The 23,181-nt window shown below is 47.6% G+C and overlaps 1 protein-coding gene across 3 annotated transcripts in view; it reads left to right on the plus strand.

The window, feature by feature from the left end:
- Window positions 1–23,181, plus strand: part of LOC137545351 (protein mono-ADP-ribosyltransferase PARP14-like) — a 245,744-nt gene that overhangs the window by 131,542 nt on the left and 91,021 nt on the right. For all 3 annotated transcript variants that reach the window (XM_068266480.1, XM_068266481.1, XM_068266482.1), the window contains one exon: window positions 16,699–16,857. In XM_068266480.1, the coding sequence (XP_068122581.1) occupies window positions 16,699–16,857 (159 nt within the window). The remainder of the gene's footprint in view (window positions 1–16,698; window positions 16,858–23,181) is intronic.

Consider the following 23,181-nt stretch of genomic DNA (forward strand, 5'->3'; position numbering starts at 1 on the left):
CATTCATTTCAGATTTGGTCAGGTTATATTGGGAGATATTAACAATAGGGTTGCTTACCCCCTCTAACGATTGCCTCCTCGTTTCGGGTACTCGTCCCGGGGTAGGGGCTGTCTCCAATTGGAGACAGCCCCTACCCCGGGACGAGTACCCGAAACGAGGAGGCAATCGTTAGAGGGGGTAAGCAACCCTATTGTTAATATCTCCCAATATAACCTGACCAAATCTGAAATGAATGTACTGGCTAAGGGGTTGGGCTTCGTCCCCACAGCTTCTGGTGATTTATTTACCTGGGAAGTAGACTTTTACAAGTTTGTTCGGTCCATTAAATTAAGAATGACTTTTGCGGACAAACCCAGTTTAACCAAAGGACCATTCTTTAAAAAAAGCAATTGGGAGCCTGATATCCTGAACACTTCGATCGATTTGTTCGAGGGTGCAGTATTACATGAAGTACGCTCTCTTTGGGAACAATTTGATAAAAAGAAAAAGTCTTCATTGTTTAATAATCTTTCTTCTATGGAGCGTGAGGCATTGAGGAGTTTAAAAGAAAATGATGGTATTATTATCTGTAAGGCTGATAAGGGAGGGGCAGTTGTGGTGCAGGACAGATGCCAGTATATACAGGAAGCACAGCGTCAGTTAAATCAGGAGGGACACTATAGATTATGTGATCGTGATCCAACACTTGAGATAAAAAAGAAAGTCGATGTGTTAGTGCAGCAAGGGCTTGAGGATGGTATTTTAGATGAGAAAACAGCTGCTTTTCTAACTGTTGAAAATCCTCAGATACCAATACTGTACCTTTTGCCAAAGATACATAAATGTCTGGACACACCGCCTGGCAGGCCGATAGTGTCGGGCATTGGTTCAGTACTTTATCCCTTAGCTAAATATGTAGATTCTTTTTTGCAGGGGTTAGTAGCTAATGTGAAAACATGTCTGATAGACACGAAAGATTTGCTGTGTAGATTGGAAGAACTGGGTACTGTCCCGGAGAACCTATTATTGTGCACATTGGACGTCCAAAGTCTTTTCACTTCGATCCCTCATGAAGAGGGCATGCGACGGATTGAGGAAAAACTTTTGGAGACGACGTTGTCTAATCCCAAGGTTTTCTTTATCTTGGATGCCTTGGAACTCATTTTGCGTTCCAATTATTTTCGATTTCTTGATCAATTTTACGTCCAATGTCAGGGCACAAGCATGGGTTCCCCGGCAGCTCCCTCCTTCGCCAACTTGTTCCTCACTGATCTTGAGAAGAGCATGTTCATCGACCATGAAGTTTATGGAAAATATATTTTTCGTTTTTTTCGGTTTGTGGACGACATTTTGTTGCTATGGAATGGCCCGGTGGAATTGTTTGAAAAAATGGTGGAAGAAGCCAATTTGGCACACTCCACCATTAAGTTTACTGCGGATTGTTCCCTGGATAGTATTCACTATCTGGATGTCACAATCAGCAAAGAAAGAGGTAAATTGATTACGCGTTTATATCAAAAACCTACGGAGCGAAACAATTTATTGCGTACCGATAGTTTTCATGCGACTACGGTGAAAAAGGGCATTTCAAAGGGTCAGTTTTTAAGGGCCCGGCGCATCTCGACGAAAATCGAAGATTATGACACTGCCGCTGAGGGCTTGATTAAGAAAATGTCTCAAAAGGGTTACGATGGACGTGCTCTTCGAAAGATCAGTGGGGAGGTGAGATCTATGGCCAGAGAGGATTTATTGGTGCCTAAGGAAAAACGAGTCTCGGATCGGTTGCCCTTTGTGTGCAACTATGGCTATCTGTCTGAACGAATACGTTCAGTGGTGCGGAAATTTTGGCCTATCCTTGAACAGGATAAGATGTTTGGAAGATTGTTCTCTGACCCTCCCGTGTTTGCTTACCGCAGGGGTAAAACAATAAAGGATTGGGTGTGTAAATCTGATATCCTTGTTAAAAAGAAAGAAATGACCCTTAGTGCCAGGAAAGGCACTTTCCCCTGTTTAGGTTGCAACTGTTGTGGAGCCATCATTAAGGGCAACAGTGTCTCTCATCCTTCCACTGGGTCTAGCATGCCCATCAGGGGCAGGTTTTCCTGCTTGAGCTCGTATGTGGTGTACGGGCTCAAGTGCCCCTGTGGGTATGTTTACATTGGGAAGACTGAGAGACCAGTGAAGGAGCGGATACAGGAGCATAAGCGAGATGTTACAAACTTTGCTATGGGTAAAAAAGAGTACGAAACCTCGGTGTCCAGGCACTTCCTACAATCTCGCCATAGAGCAAGTCAGTTGCGTTGGTTTGTGATTGAGGACGTGCCAAAGCTCCTGAGAGGTGGCAATCGAAAGAAACTGCTGCTGCAGTGTGAGGCTAAATGGATAAGAAAATTTGATTGTGTATGCCCTAATGGTCTAAACGAAAATTTGAGCTTAAGATGTTTTCTATGATGTTTTTCTCCTAGGATGAAATGGATTGCGCAGAATGTTTATAAAAGGACTTTCCAAGATTGGTATCGTTAAATATGATGAAATTATATTGCTATTGAAAGAATTACTATATAAATCGATTATGTCTGGGTGTCCTACTCCTCAGTTTTTATTGGGGTAGACACCTTTGGTGTAGTTCCCTTAATGGTTAAATGATATGTTTATTTGCTTCTTTGGGTCATGTGATTGTCACATGACTTCCTGTGTGTGGGAAGGTATTTAGGTGTCACTGGTGAAGGGTGTGGCACACCTGAGGAAGGGCTCCGCCCGAAACATGTTGTGTATGTGCCTCGACATGCTCACTAATACAGCTTGTTGCTAAAGCCCTTTGTGTGCAGTCTCCGTTTTTGAATTTCTACGTTAAGTGAAGCAGGAGTGGTGTACCTGCAGGAGAAGTGCACCGGCACGAGGGTCTATCCTGGGCCCAGAAGGTGGGTGAAGTGTGAATTTTTGGAGCCCCATAGACTCCGCCCTGCATGAACTAGTGTTGGGCGAACATCTGGATGTTCGGGTTCGGGGGGGTTCGGCCGAACATGCCACCGATGTTCGGCATGTTCGAGCCGAACCCCGAACCCAACCCGAACATGTCCCTTTGGGGCCCCTATAGGGTCCCAGCATAAAAGGAGAGCATGCCCCGAGCGCGCGGGGGGGTGGGTCAGAAATGCCCCCACCCCTCCCCGCTAAGCTCTCCCTTCTGCCGGTACCCTATAATTAAATTTAAGTGCCCAAAAGTACCTGGCAGGAGGAGGGCAGGAAGCTGGCAGCCAGAGATGCTAGGCGCTAGTACCATCTGGTGCTTCCGCCCTCTCTTGACACACTTCCTGTTTACATTTGAAGTCGCGTCAAGAGTGCGCAGAAGTACCGCGATGACGCGTACGAGGGTACGCGTCATCTACATGATGACACGTAGCCTCGTTCGCGTCATCGCGGTACTTCTGCGCACTCTTGACGCGACTTCAAATGTAAACAGGAAGTGCGTCAAGAGAGGGCGGAAGTACCAGATGGTACTAGTGCCCAAGAATTCCGGCTTCCCTCTTCCTGCCCTCCTCCTCCTCAGGTACTTTTGGGCACTTAAATTTAATTATAGGGTCCAGCAGAAGGGAGAGCTTAGCGGGGAGGGGTGGGGGGCATTTTCGACCCCCCCCCCCCCCCCCGAGCTCGGGGCATGCTCTCCCTTTATGCTGGAACCCTATAGGGGGCTATGTTCACCGGACACGGCTGTGTTCGGCCGAACAAAGAAGGCGTATTCGGGTTCGGGCAGCGTGCCCGAGCACCCTCCCGAACACCATGAGGTGTTCGGGGGGTGCTGAACTGAACCCGAACAGGCCAAAATCCAGGCGAACCCGAACAGTGGCGAACACTGTTCGCCCATCACTAGCATGAACCTACAAACCCCCCCACCGAACTGCACCGCAAGTGTGCTGGCTGTCCTAGCTGTCACTTCTCCCTTACTTCTCCTGCCCGTCATAGGATGAAATACAGGAGAATTAGGTAACCAGAGGTGCTGGTGTCCCCAAGTATTAGGTAGTGAGAGGTAACCTCAGTATTAAGTAGCTAGAGGTGCTCCTGACTGAAGGGAGATCTGGTCAGTGGAATACAGAGAGCTGGTAACCTCTCATTTACACTCTCATCAGGACTCTACAGAGGGAAGGAAGGAGGGAGGAGCTCGGGGAGGGGAGTGAGCCACCTTTCCATCATCAGGAGACTGTAGGCTTATGCCTACATGCCTTATTGTAAATCGTATATATATATATCCTACTAATATAATAAATGGGAAAGTTTGGATGTTTGGATGTTTGTTACTCGATCACGCAAAAACGGCTGAACGGATTTGAATGAAATTTGGCACACACATAGTACATTACCTGGAATAAAGTATAGGATACTTTTTATTCTCATAACCAAAAAGAGACAAATACAAATTTCACTGGAAAATGTAAACTGCAGCCATTCTTACACTGTTACACTGGAGGTGTGTTTAGCTTCTAAGTGCACAATGGTTAATTTGCATATATTCAGCAGTGATGCACTGGGAGACATCTCAAGCTCACTCCAAAGTGAATTATAGCAAATTCTTTCTGTTTTAAGAAAGCAAACTTTTGTTTTTCTTAACATCTTAGTAAGGGGGCTTTTAGGACCATTGTAGTCCCTTACACACTCCAATGAGTTCTGGGTCACCATGACCTTGCTGGGTAGTCTGTACCTCTCGGTGTTACAAGCCCTACTGCATAGAGCCAAATTAATCCATGCCATGCACTGATGAGGATCAAATAATCCAAAACAGTCTGTATGCATGTTGGATTATTATGGCTCTGTACAAATGAACAAACTGACACATCATTGCATTCCAGCGGTTCTGGAGGTGTGTTTAGCTTCTAAGGGTAGAATGGTTAATTTGCATATATCCAGCAGTGATGCACTGGGAGACATCTCAAGCTCACTCCAACCTGAATTATCGCAAATTCTTTCTGTTTTAAGAAGAGAGAGAGAGAGAGAGAGAGAGAGAGAGAGAGAGAGAGAGAGAGAGAGAGAGAGAATTTTTGCGCGAAAACGATATTGATTTCGAGCGAAAATTCGCGTTTGCGCGCAAAAATGTTATCGGTTCGCGATCGCGGGCAATATGAAAATTCACGCGAAAACGGCCGTGGTAACAGTTAGCACACTTTTGTGAATCAACCCCAGAGTGTCCAGGGAGGGGTCAGCAGCTAACACAGGACTAGTACCTGATAGCGTGCACGGAACTAGGGTTGCCCAATCCACTTGTAGTAAATAAGAAAAAAACTTGTAGTTGCAGCACACAGCTCTTCTTTTATTGAGCAAGAATTTGCAGGAATATACAGGCAGTACACGTCACCAAAAATCCCGAAAACAAACAAAAAAAAACATTATATACAAGTTTTAGTTTTGCTTTTCATTGAGTGGAATATGTATTTGATCCCCTACAGCCCAGACAGAATTCTGGCTCCCACAGGTTGCTTATGTACCCAGGTAGCACAGATTACAATCAATAGTTTGCAGGATATGCCTGATCTCCTCTCGTTACATACATAAAGCACACCTGTCCACATCATCAGTTCCTTCCATTACAAACACTCCATCAGGGATGAGCAGAAACTACGCCAGTGTGAATTTACGCATTGTAGTTCATAGGTGAAGTTGCAGAAGTACGCTTACTATGCGTAGTTAACATGTGTATTGCGTAGTGAACTACGTATGCGTTACTCGCGTCTATTTTTCCGCGTGCGATTGCATGCTTACAAATTTACGCATTGAAAAGGGGAATGTACGCATAGAAGAGTTACCGAAATAAGCAGCTAAAGCGGAATTAATGCGTAAAATGTTCTGCATAGGGGCATAAGCATCCGCATACACTACGCTTCGCACTACGCGTAATTGCGTATTTTAACGCGTAGTCTACGAAATGCATACGAAGCGAATATTTGATTTTGAGGCCGTAGTTTGGCGAAGCGTAATTGCGTAAAACTACGCGTAGTTCCAGTGTAGCGAAGTTAGCTGACTACGACCATCCCTGCTCTCCATCACCATGGGCAAGAGCACACAGCTGTCAGCAAACATACAGGAGAAGGTTGTAGACCTGCACAATGCTGGAATGGGATCCAAGACCATCAGCAAGAAGCTTAGTTAGAACAAAGGTGACAATTATGAAACTGCCAGAGGACAATGTGGTGGTGGAAAGTGGCCATTGGGGTAAATAAGTGGCGGCTGGTGGAGGGAGAGGGTGCACATACCTGGCTACCTATACTGGGGGCATCTATACCTGGGTACCTATACTGGGGGCATCTATACCTGGCTGCCTATACTGGGGGCACCTATACCTGGGTACCTATACTGGGGGCATCTATACCTGGGTACCTATACTGGGGGCACCTATACCTGGCTACCTATACTGGGGGCATCTATACCTGGCTACCTATACTGAGGGCATCTATACCTGGCTACCTATACTGAGGGCATCTATACCTGGGTACCTATACTGAGGGAACTTATACCTGGCTTTCTATACTGGGGGCATCTATTCCTGGGTACCTATATTGGGGGCATCTATACCAGGCTGCCTATACTGGGGGTATCTATACCTGGCTGCCTATACTGGGGGTATCTATACCAGGCTGCCTATACTGGGGGTATCTATACCTGGCTGCCTATACTGGGGGTACAAATGGCTGGCTACCTATGCTGGTGGCACCTATACCTGGCTACCTATACTGGGGGCACCTATACCTGGCTACCTATACTGGGGGCACCTATACCAGGCTACCTATACTGGGGGCACCTATGTTCTGGTTACCTATACTGGGAGCATCTATATCTGGCTACCTATACTGGAGGCACCAATACCTGGCTACCTATACTGGGGGCACCTATACCTAGCTGCCGATACTGGAGGCACCAATACCTGGCTTCCTATTCTGGGAGCACCTATACCTAGCTGCCGATACTGGGGGCATCTATACCTGGCTTCCTATTCTTGGAGCACCTATACCTGGCTATTATACCGGGGGCACCTATACCAGGCTAAGCTATACTGGGGGCACCTATACCAGGCTACCTATACCGGGGGCACCTATACCAGGCTAAGCTATACCGGGGGCACCTATACCAGGCTACCTATATTGGGGGCACCTATGTTCTGGCTACCTATACTGGAGGCACCGATACCTGGCTACCTATACTGGGGGCACCTATACCTAGCTGCTGATACTGGAGGCATCTATACCTGGCTGCCTATACTGTGGGTACAAATGGCTGGCTACCTATACTGGGGGCACCTGTACCTGGCTACCTATACTGGGGGGACCTATTCCTGGCTACCTATACTGGGGGCACCTATTCCTGGCTACCTATACTGGGGGCACCTATTCCTGGCTACCTATACTGGGGCACCTATACCTAGCTACCTATACTGGGGGCACCTATACCTAGCTACCTATACTGGGGACACCTATACCTGGCTACCTATACTGGGGCACCACCTATAGCTGGCTACCTATACTGGGGACACCTATACCTGGCTACCTATACTGGGGACACCTATACCTGGCTTCCTATACTGAGGGCACCTATACCTGGCTACCTATACTGGAGGCACCTATACCTGGCTATTGTACAGGGGACACATTTTCAGGGCTGTCCCATGAAAAGATATAATAAAAAGATAAATTTAAACAGAAAACAGATCATTTTTTACAGGATTTATTTTTCATCCAGTAAAGTGTGAATCCAGCCTTACAATTATGACACCTAATGTTCAGGAAACTGTGGGGACCTCTGATTGTCTGCAACGATCACTTCAGTTTGTATGTCTTGGATTCAAAGAGGTACAGACTAGCCAGCGAGCTCATGGTGACCCAGAACTCATTGGAGTGTGTAAGGGACTACAATGGTCCTAAAAGCCCCCTTACTAAGATGTTAAGAAAAACAAAAATTTGCTTTCTTAGAACAGAAAGAATTTGTGATAATTCAGGTTGGAGTGAGCTTGAGATGTATCCCAGTGCATCACTGCTGAATATATGCAAATTAACCATTCTACCCTTAGAAGCTAAACACACCTCCAGAACCGCTGGAATGCAATGATGTGTCAGCTTGTTAATTTGTACAGAGCCATAATAATCCAACATGCATGCAGACTGTTTTGGATTGTTTGATCCTCATCAGTGCACAGCATGGATTAATTTGGCTCTATGCAGTAGGGCTTGTAACACCGAGAGGTACAGACTAGCCAGCGAGCTCATGGTGACGCAGAACTCATTGGAGTGTGTAAGGGACTACAATGGTCCTAAAAGCCCCCTTACTAAGATGTTAAGAAAAACAAAAATTTGCTTTCTTAGAACAGAAAGAATTTGTGATAATTCAGGTTGGAGTGAGCTTGAGATGTATCCCAGTGCATCACTGCTGAATACATGCAAATTAACCATTCTACCCTTAGAAGCTAAACACACCTCCAGAACCGCTGGAATGCAATGATGTGTCAGCTTGGTAATTTGTACAGAGCCATAATAATCCAACATGCATACAAACTGCTTTAGGATTGTTTGAGCCTCATCAGTGCATGGCATGGATTAATTTGGCTCTATGCCGTAGGGTTTGTAACACCGAGAGGTACAGACTAACCAGCAAGCTCATGGTGACCCAGAACTCATTGGAGTGTGTAAGGGACTACAATGGTCCTAAAAGCCCCCTTACTAAGATGTTAAGAAAAACAAAAGTTTGCTTTCTTAAAACAGAAAGAATTTGCGATAATTCAGGTTGGAGTGAGCTTGAGATGTCTCCCACAATGCATCACTGCTGAATATATGCAAATTAACCATTGTTACCTTTAGAAGCTAAACACACAGAGGCGTAGCTAGGGTTTTCAGCGCCCGGGGACAAAGACTATTAATGCGCCCCCTAAGGTGAAGGGTCGTGACCAAATGTGGGCGTGGTTATGGGTGCTCCACATTTGGTCACGCCCCTTCAAATGTACATGGAGGTTAGCAGGCTCACGTTCACCCACCCTCCCTCAGTATGTACCTTCCAGCATGTTCCAAGACAAATTCAGCAATCATGAGCCCCCCCCCCATCAAGACAAATTCCGCAATCATGAGTAAACATGAGGCCCCCAACATGACCAACTCAGCAATCATGAGGCCCCCAACAAGACAAATTTAGCAATCCTGAGGCCCCCAACAAGACAAATTCAGCAATCATGAGGCCCCTAACAAGACAAATTCAGCAATCATGAGGCCCCTAACAAGACAAATTCAGCGATCTTGAGGCCCCCAACAAATCATGAGGCCCCCAACAAGCCAAAATTCAGTAACCATGAGGCCCCCAACAAGACAAATTCAGCAGTCATGAGGCACATAAATAGACAGCATTTCACATAAATAGGCAGAATGCCCCCTTAATATGGTAGACACCTCTCACCTGGCAGCAGTTCCCCAAAATACACTCAATCTGACAGCAGTGCTTCCCCAAAAATAGGTAGCCCCAGGTCTATAGGTGTCCCCAGAATAGGTGGCCAGCAGTATAGATGTCCCCAGAATAGGTGGCCAGCAGTATAGATGTCCCCAGAATAGGTGGCCAGCAGTATAGATGTCCCCAGAACAGGTAGCCAGGGGTAGAGATGTCCACAGAACAGGTAGCCAGGGGTATATGTGCCCAGTATATGTAGGCAGGGGTATGTGTCCCCAGTATATGTAGCCAGAGGTATATGTGCCCAGTATATGTAGCCAGGGGTATATATGCCCAGTATATGTAGCCAGGGGTATATATGCCCAGTATATGTAGCCAGGGGTATATGTACCCAGTATATGTAGTTAGGGGTATATGTGCCCAGTATATGTAGGCAGCGGTATATGTGCCCAGAGTAGGTAGCCAGGGGTATATGCCCAGTATATGTAGGCAGGGGTATATGTGCCCAGAGTAGGTAGCCAGGGGAATATGTGCCCAGAGTAGGTAGCCAGGGGTATATGTGCCCTGAGTAGGTAGCCAAGGGTATATGTGCCCAGAGTAGGTAGCCAGGGGTATATGCCCAGTATATGTAGGCAGGGGTATATGTGCCCTGGGTAGGTAGCCAGGGGTATATGTGCCAAGAGTAGGTAGCCAGGGGTATATGTGCCCAGAGTAGGTAGCCAGGGGTATATATGCCCAGAGTAGGTAGCCAGGGGTATATGTGCCCAGAGTAGGTAGCCAGGGGTATATGTGCCCAGAGTAGGTAGCCAGGGGTATATATGCCCAGAGTAGGTAGCCAGGGGTATATGTGCCCAGAGTAGGTAGCCAGGGGTATATATGCCCAGAGTAGGTAGCCAGGGGTATATATGCCCAGAGTAGGTAGCCAGGGGTATATGTGCCCAGAGTAGGTAGCCAGGGGTATATGTGCCCAGAGTAGGTAGCCAGGGGCTATATGTGCCCAGTATATGTAGGCAGGGGTATATGTGCCCAGAGTAGGTAGCCAGGGGTATATGTGCCCAGAGTAGGTAGCCAGGGGTATATGTGCCCAGAGTAGGTAGCCAGGGGTATATGTGCCCAGAGTAGGTAGCCAGGGGTATATGTGCCCAGAGTAGGTAGCCAGGGGAATATGTGCCCAGAGTAGGTAGCCAGGGGTATATGTGCCCAGAGTAGGTAGCCAGGGGTATATGTGCCCAGAGTAGGTAGCCAGGAGTATATGTGCCCAGAGTAGGTAGCCAGGGGTATATATGCCCAGAGTAGGTAGCCAGGGGTATATGTGCCCAGAGTAGGTAGCCAGGGGTATATGTGCCCAGAGTAGGTAGCCAGGGGTATATATGCCCAGAGTAGGTAGCCAGGGGTATATGTGCCCAGAGTAGGTAGCCAGGGGTATATATGCCCAGAGTAGGTAGCCAGGGGTATATATGCCCAGAGTAGGTAGCCAGGGGTATATGTGCCCAGAGTAGGTAGCCAGGGGTATATGTGCCCAGAGTAGGTAGCCAGGAGTATATGTGCCCAGAGTAGGTAGCCAGGGGTATATATGCCCAGAGTAGGTAGCCAGGGGTATATGTGCCCAGAGTAGGTAGCCAGGGGTATATGTGCCCAGAGTAGGTAGCCAGGGGTATATGTGCCCAGAGTAGGTAGCAAGGGGTATATGTGCCCAGAGTAGGTAGCCAGGGGTATATGTGCCCAGAGTAGGTAGCCAGGGGTATATATGCCCAGAGTAGGTAGCCAGGGGTATATGTGCCCAGAGTAGGTAGCCAGGGGTATATGTGCCCAGAGTAGGTAGCCAGGGGTATATGTGCCCAGAGTAGGTAGCAAGGGGTATATGTGCCCAGAGTAGGTAGCCAGGGGTATATATGCCCAGAGTAGGTAGCCAGGGGTATATGTGCCCAGAGTAGGTAGCCAGGGGTATATGTGCCCAGAGTAGGTAGCCAGGGGTATATGTGCCCAGAGTAGGTAGCAAGGGGTATATGTGCCCAGAGTAGGTAGCCAGGGGTATATGTGCCCAGAGTAGGTAGCCAGGGGTATATATGCCCAGAGTAGGTAGCCAGGGGTATATGTGCCCAGAGTAGGTAGCCAGGGGTATATGTGCCCAGAGTAGGTAGCCAGGGGTATATGTGCCCAGAGTAGGTAGCCAGGAGTATATGTGCCCAGAGTAGGTAGCCAGGGGTATATATGCCCAGAGTAGGTAGCCAGGGGTATATGTGCCCAGAGTAGGTAGCCAGGGGTATATGTGCCCAGAGTAGGTAGCCAGGGGTATATATGCCCAGAGTAGGTAGCCAGGGGTATATGTGCCCAGAGTAGGTAGCCAGGGGTATATGTGCCCAGAGTAGGTAGCCAGGGGTATATGTGCCCAGAGTAGGTAGCAAGGGGTATATGTGCCCAGAGTAGGTAGCCAGGGGTATATGTGCCCAGAGTAGGTAGCCAGGGGTATATATGCCCAGAGTAGGTAGCCAGGGGTATATGTGCCCAGAGTAGGTAGCCAGGGGTATATGTGCCCAGAGTAGGTAGCCAGGGATATATGTCCAGTATATGTAGGCAGGGGTATATGTGCCCAGAGTAGGTAGCCAGGTCAGGTGTCCCCCTCCCCAGCAGGAGGGGAGCAGCGCAGAGAAGAGCTGCTCTCCCTTCCTCGCTGTCCCCTCCAATGTCCGGGTGGCTGGCAGCGGCGGGCGGAACTTACCTCCGTCTCGTCGCAGCGCCGGATGGATCTGCCACTACTCTGGTCTCGTCCAGACCAGAGCAGCGGCTGCGCACCCGAACTTCCGCCCGGCGCTGGAGCGAGACGGAGGTGAGTTTCCGCCCGCCGCTGCCAGCCAAGAGCCACCCGGACATTGGAGGGGACAGCGAGGGAGAGAGAGAGCACCTAAGGTGAGGGAAGGAGGGGGGATATGGCCCCCCTTCCCCACCGTCCGCACAGCTCTCCCTCTTCTCTGCGCTGCTCCCCTCACCCGCCCAAAAAAAAAAAAACAAATAAAAAAAAACCCCGCAGCTCAGCCAAGCGGAGGGCGCCCTTGGGGACCAGGCGCCCCGGGGCACTTGTCCTACCCCGACCCCCCCCTAGCTCCGCGCCTGTAAACACACCTCCAGAACCTGGGTGGTCTGTACCTCTCGGTGTTACAAGCCCTACTGCATAGAGCCAAATGAATCCCTGCCATGCACTGATGAGGATCAAACAATCCGAAACAGTTTGTATGCATGTTGGATTATTATGGCTCTGTACAAATTAACAAGCTGACACATCATTGCATTCCAGCGGATCTGGAGGTGTGTTTAGCTTCTAAGGCCAACAATGGGTAATTTGCATATATCCAGCAGTGCTGCACTGGGAGACATCTCAAGCTCACTCCAACATGAATTATCGCAAATTATTTCTGTTTTAAGAAAGCAAACTTTTGTTTTTCTTTGGATTCAAAGAGATCCCTTCTTGTTTGGCAAGTATGACTGCTGCTAGAGAGACTGAGAGTCTAGTCAAGCATTAGCTAAATATCACCCAGAGGATTAATAAGTAACGTCCAAAGAGTCATACAATCCATATCTTGCACAAATGAAGAGAAGCTGTCTTGAAGTTTGGTTAGGTAGCTTTGTGCATGAGATTCCTTATGCTCGCCTAAGCTACAAAGGCGTCAATTCAGCAAAGGCTATATGATAAAAAAGCAACACAAGTCGGGAAAATACAGCATTTGGTATTTTAGACTTTTTGCTAATTCATCAATATTTTCACAGGTGCAGACTGTGCGATAGAAGTTCGGTAATTACTGAAATACTAAGCTTCAATTCACAAAAACCTGTTTGGTAACAGCAGAAGAGAGTGGAGCTCTCACTGTGTTGTTATAAGCTGTTCCGTGCAGTGACGGCGTTACAATAGTAAGAGGCATCCTGACATGGCTTTAGATGTACATGTTTGTTATACTGCTTCTGCTCTCTCTTAATCTGTCTATTAGTCTTTCTTAACATTTTATTTAGTTGCCACAGCTTAAAGAAAATTTGTAATGAAAAAAAGGCCCCTGGGGGGTACTCACCTCGGGTGGGGGAAGCCTCCAGATCCTATTGAGGCTTCACCCGTCCTCCTCGGTCCCACGGAGTCGGCAAAAGGTGGCGGCGCGCTTTGCCGAAAAATGGGGGGCAGCGCGCCGGAAAATGGCCGTGGCCATGACATTCTATGGGTGGAGCTAACGTAATGATGTAACAGCGAGGCATAAGAAAGCAGTGTTTACGCCTTGATGTTGTTAAACGAGGATTCGGATCATGGGTGTGCAACATGTCAGCACAAAATAAACGCATTGCAGGCAACATGTCAGCACAAAATAAACGCAATGGGGGCAACATGTCAGCACAAAATAAACGCAATGGGGGCAAACATGTCAGCACAAAATAAACGCAATGGGGGCAAACATGTCAGCACAAAATAAACGCAATGCGGGCAACATGTCAGCACAAAATAAACGTAATGGGGGCAAACATGTCAGCACAAAATAAACGCAATGCGGGCAACATGTCAGCACAAAATAAGCGCATTGCGGGCAACATGTCAGCACAAAATAAACACATTGCGGGCAACATTTCAGCACAAAATAAACACAATGGGGGCAAACATGTCAGCACAAAATAAACGCATTGCGGGCAACATGTCAACACAAAATAAATGCATTGTGGGAAACATTTCAGCACAAAATAAATGCAATGGGGGCAAACATGTCAGTACAAAATAAACGCAATGGGGGCAAACATGTCAGCACAAAATAAACGCAATGCGGGCAACATGTCAGCACAAAATAAACGCATTGCGGGCAACATGTTAGCACAAAATAAACACATTGCGGACAACATTTCAGCACAAAATAAACACAATGAGGGCAAACATGTCAGTACAAAATAAACGCAATGGGGGCAAACATGTCAGCACAAAATAAATGCATTGCGGGCAACATGTCAGTACAAAATAAACGCATTGCGGGCAACATGTCAGCACAAAATAAATGCATTGCGGGCAACATGTCAGCACAAAATAAACGCATTGCGGGCAACATGTCAGCACAAAATAAACGCATTGCGGGCAACATGTCAGCACAAAATAAACGCATTGTGGGCAACATGTCAGTAGAAAATAAACACATTGCGGGCAACATGTCGGCACAAAATGAACACATTGCGGGCAACATGTCAGCACAAAATAAACACATTGCAGGCAACATGTCAGCACAAAATGAACGCATTGCGGGCAACATTTCAGCACAAAATAAATGCATTGTGGGCAAACATGTCAGCACAAAATAAACACAATGGGTGCAAACATGTCAGCACAAAATGAACGCATTGCGGGCAACATTTCAGCACAAAATAAACGCAATGGGGGCAAACATGTCAGTACAAAATAAACACATTGCGAGCAACATTTCAGCACAAAATAAACGCATTGCGGGCAACATGTCAGCACAAAATAAACACATTGCGGGCAACATTTTCAGTACAAAATAAACACAATGGGGGCAAACATGTCAGCATAAAATAAACGCATTGCGGGCAACATTTCAGCACAAAATAAACGCATTGCGGGCAACATGTCAGCACAAAATAAACGCATTGCGGGGAACATGTCAGCACAAAATAAACGCATTGCGGGCAACATGTCAGCACAAAATAAACGCATTGCGGGCAACATGTCAGCACAAAATAAATGCATTGCGGGCAACATGTCAGTAGAAAATAAACGCATTGCGGTCAACATGTCGGCACAAAATAAACGCATTGCGGGCAACATGTCAGCACAAAATAAACACATTGCGGGCAACATGTCAGCACAAAATGAACGCATTGCAGGCAACATTTCACCTGGAAACAAAAGCATTTACTCACCTGACAGAAGTCTCCTCTTGCTCCCGGCCGGACTCTGGCGCGCAGCTCCCCCGGACGATCCTCCTCCAATCTCCCGCGCTCACAGGCAGAGCAGGACTACGGCAAGATGGCGCCCGAAGCCCTGTACTGGAGACACAAATAGTCTCCAGTACAGGGCTCCGCCTCCGGACGCCATCTTCCCATAGCCCTGCTCTGCCTGCCGGAGGAGGACAATGCAGGCTGCTGGAGCGGGGCTGCAGGGAATGAACTAGCACAGCGTCTATGAGACGCTGCGGCTAGTTCATTGAGTACCGAGGCCGGGACGTCCCGCTGCTAAAAGCGGGACGTTTCCCGGGACCTCATGTAGCCTGGACAGCGCCCCCGAAGGCGGGATGCGTCCCGTGTAAAGCGGGACGTATGGTCAGCGTATTTAAATGCATAGCATGGGTTCACAGTAATGGAGGTGCATGATCAGGTAGGAGGTGCATGATCAGGTAGGACACAAAAGGAGAAGGACCCTGCCCAAAGGCTTACAATCTAGAGGGAAAGGTAGGGACACGAAAGGTAGGGGTCCAGAGTTCAGCTGCGGGTTTAGAGCACTAGTAAGGGGTAGTAGGCCAGAGTGAAAAGGTGAGTTTTGAGGGCCTTCTTGAAGATGTTGAAGGAGGGGGCTGCCCTAATGGGTGGAGGTAGGGAGTTCCATAGTGTTGGAGCAGCTCTTGAGAAGTCCTGGAGGCGTGCATGGGACTGGGTGATGCCGGGGGCGGTTAGGCGAAGTTCATTGGAAGAGCAGAGTGAGCGGCTAGGTGTGTACCTCTGAGTAAGATCAGAAATGTAGGTTAGACAGGTTTTGTGGACAGATTTGTAGGTCAGACACAGTATTTTGAATCTGATTCTGGACTGGATAGGAAGCCAGTGGCTCTTTGCTCCTGTCAATCATGGGTATGTCCACATGGAAGGCATTCAATGCTGGTTTTCGACAGATTTCGACAGATGTTCCTGGGCTTTGCCGCATACTCTGTTCTTTATGAATTGACATTTACTGACATGTGTTGAGGTATTTACAGCACAAGTTGGTAATTTCTCGCACTGCTGGGGAATTTCAGCTTTTCATGCGGTAACAGCTTTTATGAATTGACATTTTCCTAAGTGCTCTGCAAAGTCAGCTGTTTTCAGCATTACCGAATGTGGTAATGCTTGGTGAATTGGCTAAAAGTCTTTGCACAAGACCTGCTAGACCAATACCTGGTTCATTCTTCATTCTCTATGGGCTGCATCCCCTATTGTTACGCCCATGGAAATTTGGAAGGCAGCTCCAGTGCAAAGACGACCTGTTGTCTCACCTGCACTTGAGATGTCCTTGTTGACATATCATAGATGATACCTGAGATGGGCTTTCTGACAGTAACTCTATACTCTGTGCTTTCTACTTATCCTGACAGACAAACACAGCCTTCAGGCTTACAGAAGAAGGCCCTCAAGCATAATCACTGTCTCCAAAACACCAAACCTTACTGAGATACAGGATGACGTGGTGGGTGTTCTGCAGGACTGTAATTACCGGGAAGCCGCAACAGTTGTGTTTTTCATTGTGGAATCAGGTTTGTCTAATTCTTGCACATTGCCTGTATCTGTCCATGTTCTGCTCATATGGAGATGCACATTACACGTTAGAGATCAAGATGTGAGGGACATGTTTTCATAGGGAAGGCCCAATGCAAGAAAGTTCCTTAACTACTTTGCCTTTTGGATGTAGCTGCTACATCCAAAAGGCTGCCCCTGTGGGCCCGTTATCCTGGAGAGCAATGGATAGGAACACGATTCCCATTCATTGATCTAAGTCCGCGTGTGAATGACCACAGCCGTCTTCAGGCGGCACTGCCATTCACAAAAGCCGATACTTACATGACCACGCATTGCTTCCTGTATGAATAGTAAAACTACGCATAGGGAAGTTATGCGCGAGGACATCTTGTGGCCAAAAAGTAAAATTACATCTACAAATTTTTTTTTCCATTAAAATACTTTTTTTTACTTTTAAAATTAAACCCTTACCTCCCACACTCTCCAATAGTTACACAAAAAAAAAATTGTAAAAAAAAAAAAAAGAAAAATATATACAATAAAAAAATACATAAATAGTTACCTTAGGGACTGAACTTTTTTTTAATATGTATGTCAAAAAGGTGTATTACTGTTACTTTTTTGTGAGAAAACGCGGAAGAGCCGCCGCGGGTACTCAGAGTAAGGCGGCTGATTCCGCGTCCAACACGGCAGATTGCGCGCGTGGGCCTGCATCTAGTAGCTTGATGGAGTGCGGAGAGACCGCCGCATGTCCTGTGAACAAGGCGGCGGATTCCGCGTCCGACGCAGCGGTTTGCACGCATAGGCTGACAGCTATCAGTGCGGCTGAATGCGGAGAAACCGCCGCATGCTCGGATAGCGGTGCGGCAGCATTACAACACATGTCTGGTGTGGCTGGGACTGATAGTTCACACAGGTTCAGAAAGACGCGTGCGTGCGTGCGTTGAGAGACAGAGCTTTTGACAGTCAGAAGGGTGTCAGCTGACCAAGCCGGTCAGCTGACAATTCTGTCAGTTTTCATTGGTCCAGCACTTAGGGGAGGCGCTGAGGAGCGCTGTAGTATATATTCTGGGTGCTGGTCATATCTCTGGTGTCTGGCGTTGCGATCACTACGTGGTAGCACTCAGACCTTTTGTCAGTATCTGTGTTATTATCTAGACCAGTTCCAGGGTGTTGATGACCAAGGACCTCACACCTCAGACTAGGAATTCTGTTTGTTATCTGTGTTATTATTCTAGTCCAGTTCCAGGGTGTTGAAGACCAAGGACCTCACACCTCAGATTAGAAATTAGCTTATCATCCAGTTATTCTCTAGACTTGTTCCAGGGTGTTGATGATCAAGGAGCTCACACCCAAGACTAGGCATTTTTGATTATTTGTTATGACCTTCTGCTTCCCTGACTACTCTTCTGATCTCTGATTAGGTACTTCGCTATTTCTGATACTCTGTTGCCAAACTCTGCTAGCCTTAGGATTCTGCATCTGTCTTCTGTCTCTGTACCTGATCTGTCTGTCTGTTACCGACCTGGCTTGCCCGACCTCGAGAACTATCTCCCCGTTAGAGATAGTTCACAGTTCTGTCAGTGACATCCCCTCATTGGTGTCACTCACGCTCTGTCCTTCCTACTTCCAGCCTGACTCCTCCCTCGGGAGAGTCTCAGGCCCACGGAAGGAACTTGCAGTTGTGCAGTATTCCTTACTGCTGTAGCACCTGCTCCTCAGGTGCAGTCCTCAAAGTATTACTGTTGCACCTAAAACACTCTGATCACTCAAGTGTCCAGAGGTTAGAGATATATCTGATTATCGGTGATACTGCAGATCATCAATAATCGGGTATGTATCTGTATTCTTGGTGATACTGCAGATCACCGGTAATCAGACCCTCTCTGTGTTACACCGATCGTTACATTTTTAAATTATGGGGTTGTAATTAGTGATTGATGCAAAACTGAAAAAATGCACCTTTATTTCCAAATAAAATATTGGTGCCATACGTTGTGATAGGGACATAATTTAATTGGATTAATAACCAGCACAAATGGGCAAATAAAATATGTGGGTTTTAATTATGGTAGCATGTATTATTTTAAAACTATAATGGCCGAAAACTGATAAATCATGATTTTTTTCCATTTTTTTTCATAATATTGCCGTTAAAATGTGTTAGAATAAAACAATTCTTAGCAAAATGTACCACCCATGCTCGGATCCATAAAGTGAAACAACACTGAAGGCTGAACTGGGTAAAGCACGGGGCTGGTCTTTGATTGGTGGTATCCCAGCAAGGTTACCAGGAGCTTTCAATCATAGTTGCTCAAGTCCAACACAATGTCAGACTACTCAGGCTGCTACATTTACAGAACATTCTGTCGTAGGCTGGTCAATGTCACTGGGAGAAGAGGGATCCCATTTGTTAGTGTAAGAATGAATGGGAGAACTTGGCTGTAAATTCTTGCTTTGGGGACCCCAAGATTCCACCTTGAACTCCCCCCCCCCCCCGGTATATTTTTATTGGCCCGGGATATGCATGAATAAGCGAGCATACACTCATCTGTCTTTACTGCCTCCATGTAGTATGAGGACCAACATATATTTAATACTGTGAGCAGATTGTGTAGGTAACAGGGTTGTTCTCCAGGACTCCCGAATGCGAATTTTCCCGAATTATTCGGGTAAATTTCACCGTTCCCGAAGTCTAAGCCGAAGCCGAATGCGCCGGACCCGAAGCCGAAGGCGGGCGAATGTGCGCATTTGAATTCGGCCGGATGACGCGTTGGGTTCGGCTTCGGGAGTGACGCGGGCCAATCAGAATTCCTCCTGCCGAGTCCCTGGCAACGGTAGCAACCAATCAGAGGAGGGGAGCCTGGTCCTCCCCTCCTCTATCTAAGGCGGCGGCCATTTTGCGGAGCTACGCACTTGTGTGACTGAGCTGGTACTGAGAGCATCTCCAGTGCTGTGCTGCGTGTCTGATCAAGTGTATTCTGTGCTAAACCTAGCGTTTTGCTTCCTAAACACCTCCTAAACACATTCATTGTACTTTTATATAGATAGATAGTAATTTGATTGTTTGTAGTCAGCTAGTGTGTACTGTATACTAAGGCTAGTGTTAGTCTGTGTGCAGGCTAGGCCTGCTAGCCTAGGGCAGCCTTAGCCTACTACTAGCTTAGGTAGGTTAGGGATTCTAGTTAGTTGTGTACTATAGTAGTTTAGTTACATTGTACTGCTGCTGTTTGCTGTAGTCTGTTAGTTTATAGCTTCAGTACTGTTAGTTAATACTAGTTAGTTACTGATTGACTGTGTACAGGCCAGCATCCCTTGTTGTCACCTGCTGTGACTGTCATTTGCCGGCGTACCCTATTGATTGCGTCTGACCGTGTGTGACCAACTGTAATTGGTCACCCACTGTCTGGCCGTTAGTTATATTGTTTACCGTTTAGTACAGCAGGCGTTTCATAGTTACTACCTGCGCGTACAACCGTACTACTACTAAGTAGGTGGTAGTCTTCCACTACCACCACCACCCACCCCTTCATTTAATTTTTTCCATTTGTTACTGTGTGATTTATTACCTTTCTGTAGTAAATTGTGACATTCGCAGGCCAGCATCCCTTGTTGTCACCTGCTGTGACTGTCATTTGCCGGCGCACCCTATTGATTGCGTCTGACCGTGTGTGTCCTACCGACTGTAATTGGTAACCCAATGTCTGGCCGTTAGTTATATTGTTTACCGTTTAGTACAGCATGCGTTTCATAGTTACTACCTGCGCGTACAACCGTACTACTACTAGGTAGGTGGTAGTCTTCCACTACTACCACCACCCCTTCATTTAATTTTTTTCCATTTTTTACTGTGTGATTTATTACCTTTCTGTAGTAAAAATTGTGACATTCGAAGGCCAGCATCCCTTGTTGTCACCTGCTTTGACTGTCATTTGCCGGCGCACCCTATTGATTGCGTCTGACCGTGCGTGACCGACCGTAATTGTCACCCACTGTCACACGAGATAGTACTGTAGAGACTCACTGTTAGTAGTACTACTACTACTACTACTACTACTACTACTACTACTACTACTACTACTACTACTACTACTACTACTACTTCTACTACTTCTACTACTTCTACTATTACTTAAAAAAAAAATCATTTTTTGTTGACACCACCAGTCAGTCACTCACCACCACCACCAGACTTAATTAAAGTTTACACCCTTTCCCGCCGTTTTCTACACATTTGGTTTTTTTTTACTGTATTCGTATATAAGGGCAAAATGACTGGCAGAGGTAGAGGACGAGGCACCACCAGGAGAGGCAGCGCCATTGCAGCAGCTACTGCCAGCAGGAGCAGCAGCAGGTCTGTGACTGGTCCGCCGCCAGCCACTGACCGCAGAGTTGTGGAGGAGGGAGCAGAGGCGCAACAGCAGCGCGTTGCGCCCATCTTTGAGACTAGTCGTCGCCCCCGGCCCATTCTGGAGAGTCAAGCGCAGGCTGTGGTGGAAATGATGGCGGCGCAGGAAGCCACCGTTTCCAGCCAGGCCTCCAGCAGCAGCGAGACCAGTGCCACCACCACCAGCACTCCGGTCCGCAGCAGGCCTCCACCACCGCTTGAGGTCATGGTCACGGTGACCCCACCGACCAGCCTGCCCTCCCTGAGCTCAGTCTTCACCCCAGTGACTGCAGCCGTGTACAGGGATGTTCTGGAGAATTTTGAGCAGGAGATAATAGGGACATCATCATGCAAGGAGGAGGAGGAGGAGTTGGAGGTGGAGCAGTTTATTGTTGGCGCTGATGAGGAGGGGCGTGATGCAGGGGATTTTGGGCCACCGGATGTGGTTGAGGCGGGCTCAGAGGACATGTTTGGGGATGATGATGACGTGCTGGATCCTCCATATGTGCCACCACCAGTACCACCAGCACACTTGCTTGAAGGCAGCTCGTCATCGGAGGAGGAGGTGTCTCTGGCGCAGAGGCATGGCAGCAGCAAGGCGGCAAGTACAGGGCGTGGAAGGCAGGAGCCACAGCCTGCTGCTTCAGCCGCTACCACCACCCGCAGCAAACCTCCAACCAAACCAAAAAAGGCACAAGCCTCCAAGGGCACCAAAAAACCCCAGCCCTCAAGCTCAAAGGGCAGGTTGAAGTCCCTAGTCTGGCGATTCTTCACTAAGTGCACAGAGGACCCGACCCGTGCAATTTGCAGTCTCAGCAGAGGTCACGATCCCCTCAAGCTGAGTACCTCGTGCCTGTCGACTAGTGTTGGGCGAACACCTGGATGTTCGGGTTCGCGAACGTTCGCCGAACATGGCCGCGATGTTCGGGTGTTCGCGCCGAACTCCGAACATAATGGAAGTCAATGGGGACCCGAACTTTCGTGCTTTGTAAAGCCTCCTTACATGCTACATACCTCAAATTAGCAGGGTATGTGCACCTTGGGAGTGGGTACAAGAGGAAAAAAAATATTTGAAAAAGAGCTTATAGTTTTTGAGAAAATTGATTGTAAAGTTTCAAAGGAAAAACTGTCTTTTAAATGTGGAAAATGTCATGTTTCTTTGCACAGGTAACATGCTTTTTGTCGCCATGCAGTCATAAATGTAATACAGAGAAGAGGTTCCAGGAAAAGGGACCGGAAACGCTAACCCAGCAGCAGCAGCACACGTGAGGGAACAGGAGGAGCCGCAGGAGGAGAAGGCCACGCTTTTTGAGACACAACATCCCAGGCCTTGCATGAGGACAAATAGCGTGCGGATATAGCAATGCTTTTTGCCGCCATGCAGTCATAAATGTAATAAAGATGAGAGGTTCAATAAACAGGGACCGGAAACGCTAACCCATCACAAATGGTCATTGTTCATGTTACTTGGTTGGGGTCCAGGAGTGTTGCGTAGTCGTTTCCAATCCAGGATTGATTCATTTTAATTTGAGTCAGACGGTCTGCATTTTCTGTGGAGAGGCGGATACGCCGATCTGTGACAATGCCTCCGGCAGCACTGAAACAGCGTTCCGACATAACGCTGGCTGCCGGGCAAGCCAGCACCTCTATTGCGTACATTGCCAGTTCGTGCCAGGTGTCTAGCTTCGATACCCAATAGTTGAAGGGTGCAGATGGATTGTTCAACACAGCTACGCCATCTGACATGTAGTCCTTGACCATCTTCTCCAGGCGATCGGTGTTGGAGGTGGATCTGCACGCTTGCTGTTCTGTGGGCTGCTGCTGCATGGGTGTCATAAAATTTTCCCACTCCAAGGACACTGCCGATACCATTCCCTTTTGGGCACTAGCTGCGGCTTGTGTTGTTTGCTGCCCTCCTGGTCGTCCTGGGTTTGCGGAAGTCAGTCTGTCGGCG

The sequence above is a fragment of the Hyperolius riggenbachi genome, chromosome 2 (assembly GCF_040937935.1).
Source record: "Hyperolius riggenbachi isolate aHypRig1 chromosome 2, aHypRig1.pri, whole genome shotgun sequence".
NCBI classification, from domain to species: Eukaryota; Metazoa; Chordata; class Amphibia; order Anura; family Hyperoliidae; genus Hyperolius; species Hyperolius riggenbachi.